This window comes from Episyrphus balteatus, chromosome 2 (assembly GCF_945859705.1).
Source record: "Episyrphus balteatus chromosome 2, idEpiBalt1.1, whole genome shotgun sequence".
NCBI lineage: Eukaryota > Metazoa > Arthropoda > Insecta > Diptera > Syrphidae > Episyrphus > Episyrphus balteatus.
Genome location: NC_079135.1, coordinates 104,328,135 through 104,342,892, shown reverse-complemented (window position 1 = coordinate 104,342,892; position 14,758 = coordinate 104,328,135). Strand labels below are relative to the sequence as shown.

General features: G+C 31.0%; 1 protein-coding gene across 1 annotated transcript; it reads right to left on the bottom strand.

Annotated features, from left to right (window-relative positions):
* Positions 1 to 328: 328 nt before the first annotated feature.
* LOC129908794 (splicing factor U2AF 50 kDa subunit) lies at positions 329 to 12,786 on the bottom strand. The gene is made up of 6 exons (XM_055985555.1): positions 12,608 to 12,786; positions 11,932 to 12,534; positions 11,785 to 11,867; positions 1,063 to 1,185; positions 878 to 994; positions 329 to 816 (listed from the first exon to the last, which is right to left on the bottom strand). Exons 1-6 carry the CDS (start codon positions 12,618 to 12,620, stop codon positions 475 to 477), a joined length of 1,281 nt encoding a protein of 426 aa, XP_055841530.1. The 5' UTR covers positions 12,621 to 12,786; the 3' UTR covers positions 329 to 474.
* Positions 12,787 to 14,758: the final 1,972 nt, after the last annotated feature.

Sequence of the window (14,758 nt, the reverse complement as noted above, 5' to 3'; positions counted from 1 at the left end):
ACGCTTGAGGCCAGACGCCCGCCCTCAAGCGCAAGTTAACGCAACTTCTTCAAAATATATCCAACTTACAGAAATGGTCGAAAAACTTAGTTTAGAATGAAGTTATTTTTATTAAGTCTCTCACATGATAAATACAATTTCTTTTTTTTATTTTCAAAAATCATAAACTGTGTTTTTTTTTTTGTCGCAAAATTGTAACTGTTTCTTTATTTGTATTTTAAATAATTATGTTCTTTGCCAGCTTTTGTGTATACAATCGCAAAACCAGAAGACATTAGTTTCATTCTTAAATTATCTAAAAGCTTAAAACTACACACAAGCGCTGCAATTTGAAGAGAATACAGAATTTATTTTTATGCTCACGCTTCCAAATTAAACAGACATGATGAAATACTTTTTGTACTTCTTGTCACAAACTAATTTTTAGATTAAAAAAAAAAAATATTTAAAGGAAAAGCCGAAAATGTTGATGTTTTAAAATTCTCTGCGATGGTACTTGTCTGGATCGAAATACGAAGTTACCACAACACGATCACTGAATTTGCGACCGGTGAGGGCTTGTTGTGCCTTCTGGCAATCCACGACAGAGTTAAATTCTACAAATACTTTGCCACAACCTGGCACATCGACTCCTTCAATGGGTCGAGGTATTTCAACACTACGAACCACGCCGTATTTGTTGCACTCTTCTTTGATGTCCTCGAGAATATCCTCGTATTCATCTTCGTCGCGCAATTCATCAGGAGTCACCATATTCAACAGGCACAATACTTCAGTAGGTGGACCTGATGTACCAACCATTGACATTCCAGGTACCTAAAATAATATTAAAAATGCTTTACTGTGCCACAAATGGTTAAAAGAAGATAGATCTTACTTGAATTTGTACTGGAGCAACGGTTCCGCCCATTTGAGAGTTTTTAGCTCCCACACTAGCTCTTTGAACAATCAGTTTCTTGTCTCCCAATTGCATTCCATTTAATCCAGCAATAGCCTTAAAAATGGGAATTAAATTAATTAGAAAATAAACAAAAGAAACTTATTTATGTATTCAAAACTTACTTGATCAGTTATACTGTAATCAACATATTCAGCAAAAGCATAACCTTTACTTAAGCCTGTTGCAGCATCCTTAACCAAATTAAAAGCTCGCAATTGTCCAAATGAAAGCAAAAGCTCTTTGACCTGTTGAATTTTATTAAAACAATAAATATAAGTAAAATATTATAATTTTAATTTTAAAAAATAAATAAATTTGATTAAATTGATTTAACAGGGGACAAATGGATATCGTTCTTTTTTCGTCTGCAGATTCCTAGTCCGATTTTAAGATTTTCGTCAATTTGAACTAAAGTGATAGGTGAATTGGTGTTTTTGCTTAACAGGAAAAATATATTCAATCAAATTGTTTGACTTGTGATTATGTATATTACATGAATTGAAAAAGATGTTTATAGAGCTATGAATGCTTAAACTTTCACTCTTGGTATTTCTTTCATTAGGGTCCTAAACCAAACTTTGTTAGTTAACAAAGAAGTGTAAACTTGCCTTAAAGTTAAAAAAAAAAAGTTAAATTGTCAATGTTTGTTAGTTATAGTAGTTTTTGGAGATTAACGTTAACTCCGAGATAACTAACCAATTTTTTTTAAGAGAAACATTTTACTAGCGGCTACTTTTTATAAAATATTATTTTATTGAGAAATAAAAAAAATAAGATCTAAAGATAGTGGGAAAGGAAGTTATCACTTTTTGAAGGGCTAGTGTATTGCATTATTGAAAACTGAAAGACTGCAATCAATGATTCCAGTGAATACCTATAGAACGTGTAAAACTAAAAATGGAATATTTTGCAAATCTTAACGAAATGAATACGATCAAAATAAGTTTGAAGAAGTTTGAATTATAAAATTGTGTGTTTGCTAAAGATAAGAAATTTCCAGTACTAGAAAGATCTTTGTACTAACATTTGAATCTGCAACGTCACCAATTCATGCAAAAATAAGATAAATATCAAGATTCAATGCCAACATGAACAAGGGTGCAGCTATCTTCAAATGATTCCTCAAGGGATTTACATAATGACAACGAAATCTGATATGGATTTCTCTAAGACAATATGATATTCCAAAAATCTAAGTGCGGACTATAGTTAAAACGAAGGTTAGATGCGCCATAGGAGTAACCCCAGAGATCCCAATCAAAGTTGGTAGGCACCACGGAAGAGTCTTAAGTACTTTGCTCTACGAAAGTGAATCAGTTATTTTTTGCTGTTGATAATGCAATCATAAGTGAAAATTGCCTGATGCCGCGGGAAAAAAAAATAAACATAGACTAAATAAATAAAAAAACTTGAGAATCAGTTCAACAAGCAATAGAATACAACTTAATACAATCGAGAAGCATAGGCAGGCCCAAAAACTTAGGAAGAAAACAAATGCAATTACAACTGCATTTCAGTAGGCTTAAGACACTGAACAATTCAAATTCTTGCTGTTAAAAAACACATTTTTGTCATTATTTCGAAAAAAGCTTATATCATGATTGACATTTTTCTAATTTATTTTGTAGCCCTATTCATGTCCTGCATTTTACAGAAAAAATCAGCTCTTTATCACCAAATATGGCCGAGCAATTGATAAATGAACGCATGCAAAACCGGTGCGAAAACACCCAAAAATATCTATTTTTGGGAATAACTCGGCTTCAGAGTGTCCTACGACAAAAAATAAAGCTATTAATTGTTCGTTACAACATTTTCTATCGATTTGGTGCACATTATTTTTGTTGAAACAAATAAAAAATAAGTTATATTAAGTCAAAGACGTTTTTTTGTTTAGCAAACTTTTGCCTTATTATTTTATAAACAGTGCAAGTATTGGCTAACAAAATAAAATACTGTTGTAGCCCTTTAAATTATCTACAATTTAAAAAAAAAATTAGCTCTCTACGACCCACACGAGAGATTTTTTGGTCTACGACAATCTGGAGCAAAGATATTAGCTTAGAAGTAAAATATCCCAAAAAATGCATTTTTGTGAATAACTCCGCTAAAAAGAATGATCAGGTGGTGAGAAATTGGGTTTAAGCATTTTAAATATACCCCTATCCATCCATGAAATAAAAACTGACAGTGCCTCTCTGCGCAAGGTCAAATGACGCTTTGACTGGAGTAATTGAGCCTTTATATCGTAAAATTAAAGAGAAGTCACTTAACTTCTTTCTCTCAGGACTTCAATTATTGTAATACTGATCATAGAAAAAAAATAATTATTTCTTCAAAAATTCCAAAAAAAATTTGTGAACAAAACTGTTTTCCTTCCTTACCGCAGTGAAAAGTCACAAAATGCATAATAATCTAAGAACAAAGTCTACAACCTACAAAAAAGAAACACGGTTCGTATTGGATACAGTTTCAGGTAAAAAAAGACATCTTAAAGACAAGCATTTTCATAAATGAAAAAAAATTCGAAGGACCAGAATGCAACAAAGGAAAGTTCTCCAAAGAATGTCATTCGAACATAGAAAGCATTTTTATTTTGATGAAAGAAAACACAAAAGTTTGGTTTATAAAAAAAAAAAGAAGTATAAATTAAATGTGATTTTATTCGTTGGTTAATTCAAAAAATGCTAGCATATTTTAGTAATCACCGACCACCGAGTAAGTTTCTAACTTCCTAACTTCACATTCTCCGGAACATATTAAATCGAATAGCTGTTGTGATGATACTTTCTTGTAAAGCTTAAACATCTGTTTCAATAAGTTTAAAGTAAAAAGTATTCAGTTAAGCAAAAACATCAAAAAACTCAGCTTTAGTCCACCTTAATGACATTACTCACCGTTCACACCCTCATAATCATCTAATATTTATTTTTGTTTTTTTTTTAGAGTTTTTTGTCTTTCTATTTAAAAAATTCCCTCGCGTAGCAATTAAAAAAAAAAAACGAGTAAGCTATCCTATACATTTGATGGTTTTCCTGAAAAAATTACAGCAACATACATAATTGAATATAGCAGATATGTTTGTTGAGGGCTTGAGTTTACTCAAAAATAAAATATTGAGGATTGGCTGAAATTGTTTTTTTTTTTTGTTTTATTTATTTTTAACTTGCCTTGTTGCGGTTTGGTTTTATGCATATTTTCTGGTTGAAGAATCAATCTTTAAAACAGCATTATATTGTGTGTACTATGGTTACAACGCATAAAACAGGGGAAGGAAGAGCATCGCGCAACCTAAGCTACAACAACACAATGAAACATTAATATCAGTATCGTTTTGAATTTTTTTTTTTTTTTTGGTTTGATTTTAAAATTAATTTATTTTTTTTTTTACTTTTTTTTAATGCTGTAAAAATAGAAAATAATAAAACAATTCCTGAAACAATTTGCTGAAAAATTAAACAGCTGCAAAAAAGAAAAATGAATATTTTGTTTTTTTTTTTTTACCGTTCATTTTGTTTCGTTTGTTTGCTAAAATATAATTTTTGGAACCTGTAAACCGCTAAATAAAACATTTAAGACAAACATGATTCGAATTTCAAAATCAAATGAAGCCAAAACTGAGCTTTTTTTTAATCCGTGGTGTGTTTTTTTTTTTAACTCATTGACAATTCTATGTTTGCTCTTGAAAGTTGCTGCTAAGAATACTAATTTGAATGTGAAGCAATCAATTTGTTCGTTGTTTTGCATGAAATAAAGATGTGAGATTTTGAGATTATTTTTTTTAATCTGAGATTTTGAGATTTTTTTTTAAATCTTTGTATATGACTGAGAGGGTTCATATACAGTTATCTTTGGATAATTGCGTTTAACATAAATATCGAATTGCGCTTTTTTCATATTTCAATTGTGCTTAATTAAAACACAATTAAGCGATTTGTTATTTAAATTTTAAAAAGTCAAATTAGTAAGTGGTGCAAATGTTTATATATTATTTTCACTTTCATTGTAATGAGGTTCATTAAACTTTAATATTCATTAAAAAGTTATTTCCCCCAAAATTGACGCGAAATGTTGGACTAATAAAAATGAAAACTATGAAAGGCCGTGTCCTGGCCTCCCGGCATGTTGTTTTCACGTTCGAACAAAAATTAATTGAAAACATTGACACATATCGAAACTTTGATATCAGTTGTAAATACTTTAATCTTTAATCGTCGATAGTGCTGTGAAAAACGTCATCAATTTTGAGAAAAACTTAAAAGTTCAACTTTTTTTTAATATGTATATGTATTAGTATTGAAATCATCGATTCAATGATCATTTTCATAGCACCAGGAAGAATATGGTTTCATTTAACATTTTTTAAAGAGACTAGAGCATGCATTAAAACTTCCTTCATTGATTGCTTTACATTTGTTTTCACAAAAAGCATTCTTTCAAAATTATTTATCCTGTAAAAAAAAGGAGCTTCCCTAAAACAATTTCCATCATTATCTTTGCGTTGGTCTAGTTAACATCGATGAAACTTCTGCTTGGAGGAAATATGAATTCGAACTAGAATCAATTTCTGATAGAATGGTGTTATAAATTTAATAAAAAGAACTATAAAGGTTACATTAAATGCAAATGAACTTCGTTTAAAACATTTCATTTATACAAGGAATAGTTTGAGGAATCATAAGAGAATCCTAAAGCAACCCAACTATCGGCCGATAAAGACTTTTAAAATTTGAAAGTAAAATAATAGTCATTCTTTGAAAGGACGAGGCGCAACTTATTTAGGAGTACCCTTACCTGATGGCTATAAATTTATCTCGTTAAAAATAATCCTCCAGAAAAGAATAAGAGCGGAATTCAGAGTCGTCGCTCAAGTAAAAAATTTTCTCAAGCACAATTCTGAGATGAATTTTCTGAGTGTTTCGACGTGCTGATTCGAACTCGGAGGTCGTTTTGATCTATTCACTTAGGTTCAAGTGAATTGTTAAAAACACAAAATATTTTTCGGTTTCAGCATTTTTTTGTTAGAGTTTTTTTTTTTCAATTTAGTCGAAACTCAAGTACAATGGAGCAAAACGGCTCCGGATTATTCAAGCCCAAAAAAGTAGGTTTGTTCAAAACAACTGACATCTTTATATATTGATTTTAGTGCGCCGCTCAGTCAGCATACATATGGTAGAACATAAAAACTTAGTTTAGTTTCAATCAAATCAAACGATTGACCAATAACAAGGGATACAAACACCATTAAATTCCGCTCACAAAAAAAAAAAGACTCGTCGAAATCGAGAAAAATCATTTTTGTGTTCACTAAAAACGTTAACAACATTCATGAAGAGTAAATTTTGGCATTTGAGCCGAATAAGAATTTTGGGTACGAAATTTTATTTTGTCCCTTCTTACGCCTACTTTTTCATTTTTTAACTATTTGAACAATTTTAATTAAGTTTCAGACATGAATTATGATTGACATGATTAATGATAGTAAAAAACACGAAATATTGATATCTTCTTACAAAAAAAAAAAAAACAATTAATTCAACTGCTAGGTTCCCTCCATATAAGGCTACGATACATTTTTATCCTATTTTAGCTAAGATGTCTTGTAAAACGTTTTTTTTTTTGTTTGAAAACTTCTAAAGAGTAATGAAAATCTTTATTTTTGAAGCACTGCAAATGGTTCTGTTTTTCCAAGATTGTAGAAAGCTGATGTTGTGTTGCAGGCGCTTATAGCATGAGGAAACAAAATGTGATTTCTAACGCATTCCCCATTAATACAACTTTGCGGCGAGAAAACCTGTTCAGGTACTTTACCTTTGGCCTGTTTTTTAGGTTTGATTTTTTTTTTTTGAAATTTTGATTTTGAAAATTAATTTTTCAAAAACTATAAATCAGCGTTTTTTAAATACAAGATACAAGACCGAGTGTTTTCGCTTTACAAAAAGTTATAACACGTTATTGTAAGTATAACCGTTGATTAAAAAAAATTTTTTCCCAAATTAAGTCAATTTTGTAGAGAATTACCCCTCCTGACTAAATGGGGGAATAGACCCCTTCTTTCCATACGATTTTTTTCTTGTCTCAACCCAAGCTAAAAAGCTTTTTATAACATTTTATGCCAATCACCCTGAAATTCCTTATTTTGTATTTAATGATTTTTCGAACTTACATATATCTATGCGTTTAAGAGATGGAATATTAACTCGGACAAAAAAACCTGGAGTGAAACAAACATAGATAACTAATAGTTCTTCAAACTTTTTTGATAAAAGTTAAAAAAAAAACTTATGGTCAATATTTAAAAAAAATGTGATCAGCATTTTACGAAATTTATTGTAATTCCTAAATGGTAGGTTTTAGAGAAAAAGATACTCAACATATTTTATGAGAAATAAAATTTACTACAACTTTCCCTCATAACATTTTTCTCTAACAACAAATATTAGCCGAGCTATAAGTGAAAGTCGAAAAATCGTTCAAAACAAAATGGCGGCCAAAGTTATAACGTTATTTTTGTGAAAACTGTGGGGTTAAGTTTCGGTACTAATGTTCTTTCATATTTTGAGTCCCAATTGCAGTTGCGAATTATTTTTCAGCAAAAGTCTAGCTTGTCTGCACTATGTAATGTATATGTATGTCTCGAAAGATTTTTAAAGTATTACATACCCTACCCGTTACCGGTAATCTATCATACAGAAAAGCCTACTCAAGTAAATTTTCCATTTTTCGTCTCTGACGATTGCGTTGGATTCATTGGCAATGGAGACGGTAAGTTATGTGTCGAGAGGATGACAAATAGTTGATTAATTATTTTTTTTTTAATTTCAAGGAAATCTTTTTGTTTTTTAAACTATTTAACTAGATGGTTCTCAAGACAAACAAGGAGTCGCATTAAACAAAATACACAATTGACGTAATAACAGAACAGCCATAAAATTCCTGACACCTAAAATATAACATTTTTAACTAATGCGATTATCTCAAGGTTTTTAATATTTAAAATCCACGCACTGGTAACTTTTCTCCAAATTTTTACTTGCGATATAAAAACTATATATCAAGTTATGCATTCCTACAAAAAAAAAAGTTGAGATAACATTTTTCTATGATATTACGATGGTAGAGAATGCCAAAAAAGTGGGTCCCGGAAGTCCGTCTGTCTGTCTGTATAAGGAGCTACAGCCTAAACGGATGGACCGATTAATGTCAAACTTGGTATGTAGCGTTATTTGGCGACTCTCCAGAGGGGTTTTTGGAATTAATTTTTTTGGACCACAAATAACGGTACTTGTCATATACCGATTTTAGTAAAGTTAAAATTGCTCGAAAACGGCTCCAACGATTTTGTTTAAAAAATTCAAATGTAAGTTTTAAGACAAGGTCTATCTTTAAATGAAAAAAATTTGTTTTTGAAAATCATTATTAACGGTACCTGCCATAGAACCGTTTTTTTTTTTTTTTTCAAATCCGATTATCTCCGAAACTGTTCATTTGATTTCAACGAAACTTTTTGTGAAGAAGCATTTATATAATTTTAATAAAAAACAAAAATTTCTAAAAAAAATAATTTTTGGATTTTTAAAAAAATTTTGAAATTTCTTTTTTGAAAAATCAAATTTTCGAAAACGTTAAATTGAATTTTTTTTGAAATTTTGTTTTTAGATGTTGATTAGTGATTTCTACAAAATGGCCAAATTTATTTTAAAACTTTATTTCCAAAAAATTATTTTTTTATAAATAATTTTATTTATAAAAATCTAACGATTTTGAAAATTTTTTTTTCTAAAAATACATATTAATATATCAATCAAAACTGCATACTTGTTTTGGAGGGCAATTTGATTTCAGATTTTATTTTAATTTTTTTTTTTAAACGAATTTTATTTTTTTTTTTTACCTATACCTATAGTACCTACATTTTCCAAATTTCTTTATAAAAAGTCTTAAAAATTTAAGCAACTTGAACTCTAACATCAAGTTCGTGCGACCCAGTCGTGCATTTTATTTTTTAAGTAACGATATTAGGTGTGTTTTTTATTACCACCGGGCTTAACTGGTTAAAAAAAAACGCCTCGGGGCTTAGCGAGAAAAATTGGCAGCACTGCATACTATATGGTCCGAAATCAGCTGACACAAAAAAATATAAAGTTGTCATATTTTTCGCTTTTGGGTTTTCTTGTGTGTTTTTGAAAAAAAAAAAAACAGTTTAACTATTAAATAAATATTTAAAATAATAATTGTCATTCCAAGCATCAGTTTTAATGTTTTTAAACAATTTCTAAACAATTTACGAACAAGTTAATTTGGTAACACAGATTTAAATCTGTTGAAAAAGTTCAGCCCAGAGAATTCTCCGGGCTAAACAACTAAATCCAAGGGGCTAAAGTGTTGTTGCATTTAACATGTAAATTGCTTAGCCCCGACTGCGTTTTTTTTTTTTGTCCAGTTAAGACCGGTGCACAGTGGTAAAAATGCTCCATCTAGGTGAACATTTGGTTGAAATTTGAAGTCAGTTAAAAGACAAACTGGACTTTACACAGTTATAAGGAATGATTGACAACTATGAAACCACCCAATTTGTTTCATTTGAGGCAATTTCTCTAGTTAAACAGAGCAGTCGTTTCAGAGCAACACATGATTCCAGGACTTTGTTCATTATGCATAATTTTTTAAGATAACGTGTTTTAGCTCTGTTTGTTTTCAACCGAGTTAATTTTTTTTGAAAATTGTCAAGAGTTGTCAGCACTATATGTGTATATGCAACACAAAGATTGTTTTGTAAACAATGCCTAATAAACAGTGGAGACCCATTTGATAGAATTAAGCGTCTAAACAATTTTTTGAAGTTCTGCAACTTTTTTTGTCCACCTGTGCCCATCTTCCGGTTTTCGTTGTCCGGACGAGTAATTCATAGAGATTACACACCGGTAATATTTGTAGCCATACACAACCATAAGCGTACTATATTGTAGATTTTCTGTGAAAATTTCATTTTTACGGAATGATTGAATTGAAATCTGGGGAACAAACCGCTCAAGAAAAGGATTCTGATGTCCACAACTAATGTGAGTGAACAGATTATTTGAAAAGCTTTTTATAATGAGAGTTTTTACTGCATTCCTTTAATGCACTTATAAAGAAAATTAGGTAAGAAATGGATTACCTATAAGCCATTTCAGCCCAAAGAATTAATAAAAAAAATTCGGATTCGCTTTATGCTATGTTTCCCCATGAGTGTGATCTAAATTTTAGTGAAACAAGTAACGGCCCATGAGCCCAATTTGAATTTGGTACACTAAATGTTGAAAAAACTGATATGAAATATCTTTAAATTAGAATTGAAACAACGTTATTTTTTTTTAATTTTTGTCGGACTTTAGCTTTAGTTGCATTTTATCACCCTTATTTCCAACAGTGAGATAGCACGTTGGTAAAGCATTCGCCCAGTGATCCCAGTGGCTGCCAATTTTTTCTTTTTTTTTTATTTAAATAGAAGCTTTTTTCAAAGTTGAAACAACTTTGATTAAAGGATGTCTTATAACAGAAAACCACTTTAAACTAACGATGTTCTACTTTGATTTTAAAATATTCGTCTTAAACGCAAAATCATTCCGAAAAATGGTTGAATCAACGTGGTTTTCGTTGATTTTAAGTTCTTTTCTTCCCTCAGTGTATATAACTTAATTTTTCTCAAATCACTATTCTTTTCAAGCATTCAAAATGTGTTCAAAAACAACGATTTTGACTTGACTTTGACATTGAAAAAACTATATATTCGTCAATTTTGAACCAATTTTAGGCTTTTTTTCTTTGTAATAAAGGTATATACCTTTTCAATGATGTATCAAACTTTTGGAAGTCGGTAAAAAATTATCGATTCTCACTTTTTTATCTTTGACATCGATTTTAAGCATATTCATGAATAGCATTTTATGAATAATGATAAAAATTGAAATCCAGTTGGAGTTGGATAGTGTGCACAATAGTGTCAGAAATCAATTAAAATTAAGTGGAAACTGAAATCCGATTAAAATTGATTTTTCGATCAATTTTGTTAATTTTTTTCGAAAGCTATTCGAAATCACTTCGGCTGAAATCGAAGCAGATGCTAAGTAAATGAGTTTTCTGTAAGCAACAATTTTTTTTTTGGTTATAACTTCAAAAATAAATAAAATCAATAAGATAATTTTCAAACACCTGTTTCAATTTTTTTTCCAGTAAAACCGAAATGTAGAAACTAGCTGATAATCTGCAGAAAATAGTCATCTAGAGCTAGTAAACTTATCCTCAGCACTTGAAGAAGATAATTTACAATTTTAATGCAGTTTATGAGTAATGTCCACCTAAAAAGTCCTTTTTTACCAGTGTGCGGTGGTAATAAAAAAACACACCTATTATGAAATGTTTGCGTAGGACATTGATTTTTTTGATTAGGGAATTTAGCAAAAAAAAAAAAAAAAATCATCAAAGACGTTAACTAGACCATTGAGCAAAGTTTCACCTGAAATTTCCGTGAAAGTAAAATACAAAATTGATGTGTAATGGAAACCAAAATACCACCGCTCTGCATTATTTTAACCTAAAGAAACCTGCAAAAACAACATCCATTCAAATTGCTAGGAATATAAATTAACAACAACTAGAAGAAAAAAAAGGGCAAATTTTTCAGTTTGCCATTTGCGTGTGAGCTAAAAAAAAAAAAAAAAAGATAAATCGGCAGATCCGATTGAATCCCAGTCCACTTCGACTCTTGTCCATAAGACTAGCTTTGTTATTATGCTGTAATCTCAAACTTAACTTCTTTGTTTCGCCACAAACAAAACCTCTTCTCACTTTCAAACACTTACCTGATCTTCATTCAAATAATTAGGAAGGCCACCGATGAATATTTTATGTGGCGAATCTGGAACAACCGTCGAAATGACTCCAGCTAAAAGAAAGATCAAATAATTAAACTGTCAACTGTTTTAAAAGATAGTAAAAGTTAAGCTTACAGTGAAATTCACTAGCTGGAGCATTAATCGGTTGACTATCTGTCATTCCCGGCATCGGTTGATAATCATGCGGACGTCGAATCTTCAAACTTTGTCCCTTGAAATTAATCCCATCAAAAGCCATTGCCTGTGTAGTCTCATCAATCGATCTGAACTCGAGAAAAGCAAAATTCTTATCCAAATTGATTTGACAAGCTAAAACTGGATTGCCAGCTGCCTGAGCCAATCCCGACAGATGCATTTGCTGATTAAAGAATTCCATCATTTCTTCCTCAGTCACACCGAATGGAATATTGCCAACATACAAACGGCGTGCCTGTCGAGTAATTGTCGACCCAACAACCGGCACAGCTGCTTGAGGAGTGTCTGCAACAACATTGGCCGGAATTTGTCCGGCTGCTTGCATCGCTTTGTATTGAAGTGGGGTTATGTGTTCGAATCCCGGTGGCGGAACGTCCCAGTATAAAGATGGTTTGCGACGACGAGATCTGTGACCGGGACGATTGCGGGAACGGGATCGTTTGCGTTCACGGGAGCGTGATCGAGATGAACGACGACGTTGGGCATCTCGCGAACGAGAACGATGACGGCGTCTATCACGATCTGATGAAGAAGAAAAAAATAAAATCGATAATTTTCTTTACAAATTTTCAATGAATCAAAAAATGTGTATTACCGTCAGCACCCATTATTTAAAATTTGATAAATATTACAATTTTTTGTTAAAGATTATTTTAAAATTGCAAAAATTCTAAGCAAATGATATAAATTGCAAAGAAAAAGTATTTTTTCTAAATTTTTTATTTGTTACACATAGAAGAGAACGCACTTAACCAACAAGATGGCTTCTTTAAGTGGATGAATGAAAATGAAATATGGAATTATATGGGAATGGAAATCGAGTATCGAAATGTTTTATTTTGGTATGAAATGAAATTGAATCGATACTCGTTTTATACTAGCCACAGATAGTAGACACTAGATGGGGTAGTAATCTAATCAAGGTGTTTTTATTTTAATAAGGTCGAGTTTGCAGTTGGTGTGTTTTTTCTTATATGCTACATTTTCTTACTTAAGCCCAGTACGCAGATCGCGCTAAACTAAATTTTATCTCGACAATTTTTATCTCTACACGCGTTCGCTAAAAGCCAAGATAAATTTAAATTTAAAAATAACGGCTGAATCACAGTTTCATTTACTTATACCTGCTTACATTCAATATTACATACATATTTTTTTTACCTGCAGAATACCTTTTTTACGCTCTCATTTTGTTTTGTTCCTCTTCTTTTATTATATTCCAAGGTTTTTTTTGCCTCTTATTCCTTGCAGCAACAACAACGACCACAAAAATGTCAAAATTTATCTGTGAAAAAATGCGCTGAGCATTATTTCGCGAGCTAAATTGAGTGGAGACTTTTTGCAAAAGTAGTAGATGACAATTCGAATTTAGCGCGTGAACTGCGTACTACCTGGCTAAAAATCCTCGCTAAAATTTATCTTTGGAGGAAATTTGTATGAAAGATAAATTTTAGCGTGATTTGCGTACTAGGCTTTAGGGTGATGCTACATTTTGAACAACTCTAAAACTAGTGCCTACGTTCTGTAACTCTCGCATCGAGAAATTTCTCGCATGAAACACGCAAATCGGAACAAAAATAATGTGAATCGACACAAAAATCATTTTCTCACATTCGTTTGTTTCTATAAACAAAATTTTCTCGCCTTGAAACAGTTCTGAATCAAAATGCTTGACAGACTGGAAAAATGTGAATAAAACTGTGTCTGTAAGAAAATTATCGAGATAATTTCTCGATTGAACTGCCAAAATTACTCACAAGCAAAAAGAATGCGAGAAAGTAAGATATTTGAAAAAAATTTGATAATCTTGCATTAAATAAGAGATGTTACTTCTGAAATAGTGTTCACGGTAATTTATTTTTGTATCACTTAAATTTTTAAAATAAAAAAAAGAATATTAAAGAAAAAAAATACATGTCCTAACTGCGACTTGAACTCGGTACCCTCCACTCGCCGACCGACTGCTCTACCTTCGGACTACCGAGCCTTGGGATATTTATTGTAAAACTATGTCTATATGACCTTTGATGGCCAAAGGTACAAATATTTTCTTTTTTTTTGAAAGTTTCCAATAATTCCAATGGAATAAAAAATTTACAGGGGTGCTTCTCACATCGAGATACAGACACAGGTTATTTTTCCAAATAGAGAAACGTATGGAATTTTTGTTTCAAAATTTTTCGATGCGAGAAGTTCTCGCCTAAGTTACAGAACGTAGGCATAGATTTAGGAAATGAAATTTACAGCCCAATTCTGGAGTTTTTGAGATTTTTTCTTGTGAGGATAACTGTGACTTGGTATCATTTTTTAATTCTTCCCCTAATTTTCACAAGAAAATTCTTAAAGAAACTCAGCAGAGCAAAAAATGTTAATTTTAAAGTGTCACTATTAGGATTTTTACCCATTTATCATTGTCGTTTCTCTTTGTTATTTGTGGAAAAATAAAACACAAGAAACAGCAACAACATTCTAATGCATATTTACATTTAATTTTCAGAACAAATCTCTGCAAAAAGCTGCATTACAAAAAAAAATTCATTTTTGATTAAAAACAAATCGACCTGGGGGTTAATTCCCGATCTGTAAGTATACTGATACTTACAGATAAAAATTTAACATTTCAGTTTTCATGTGAAAAATCAGATCGGGAATTTACCCCCTGTACATTAGCTGTGTTTTTTTGTTTATCTATATAGATTTTGTGCAAAAAAACGACATCGAGATTTTTGAAATCCATGCAAACATT

Coding starts and splice junctions, on each gene's coding strand:
- LOC129908794 (XM_055985555.1), bottom strand. Junction 1,186..11,784: donor ATTATTTGAATGAAGATCAG/GTAAGTGTTTGA, acceptor AAAATTCAACAG/GTCAAAGAGCTTTTGCTTTC. Junction 995..1,062: donor ATTACAGTATAACTGATCAA/GTAAGTTTTGAA, acceptor CCCATTTTTAAG/GCTATTGCTGGATTAAATGG.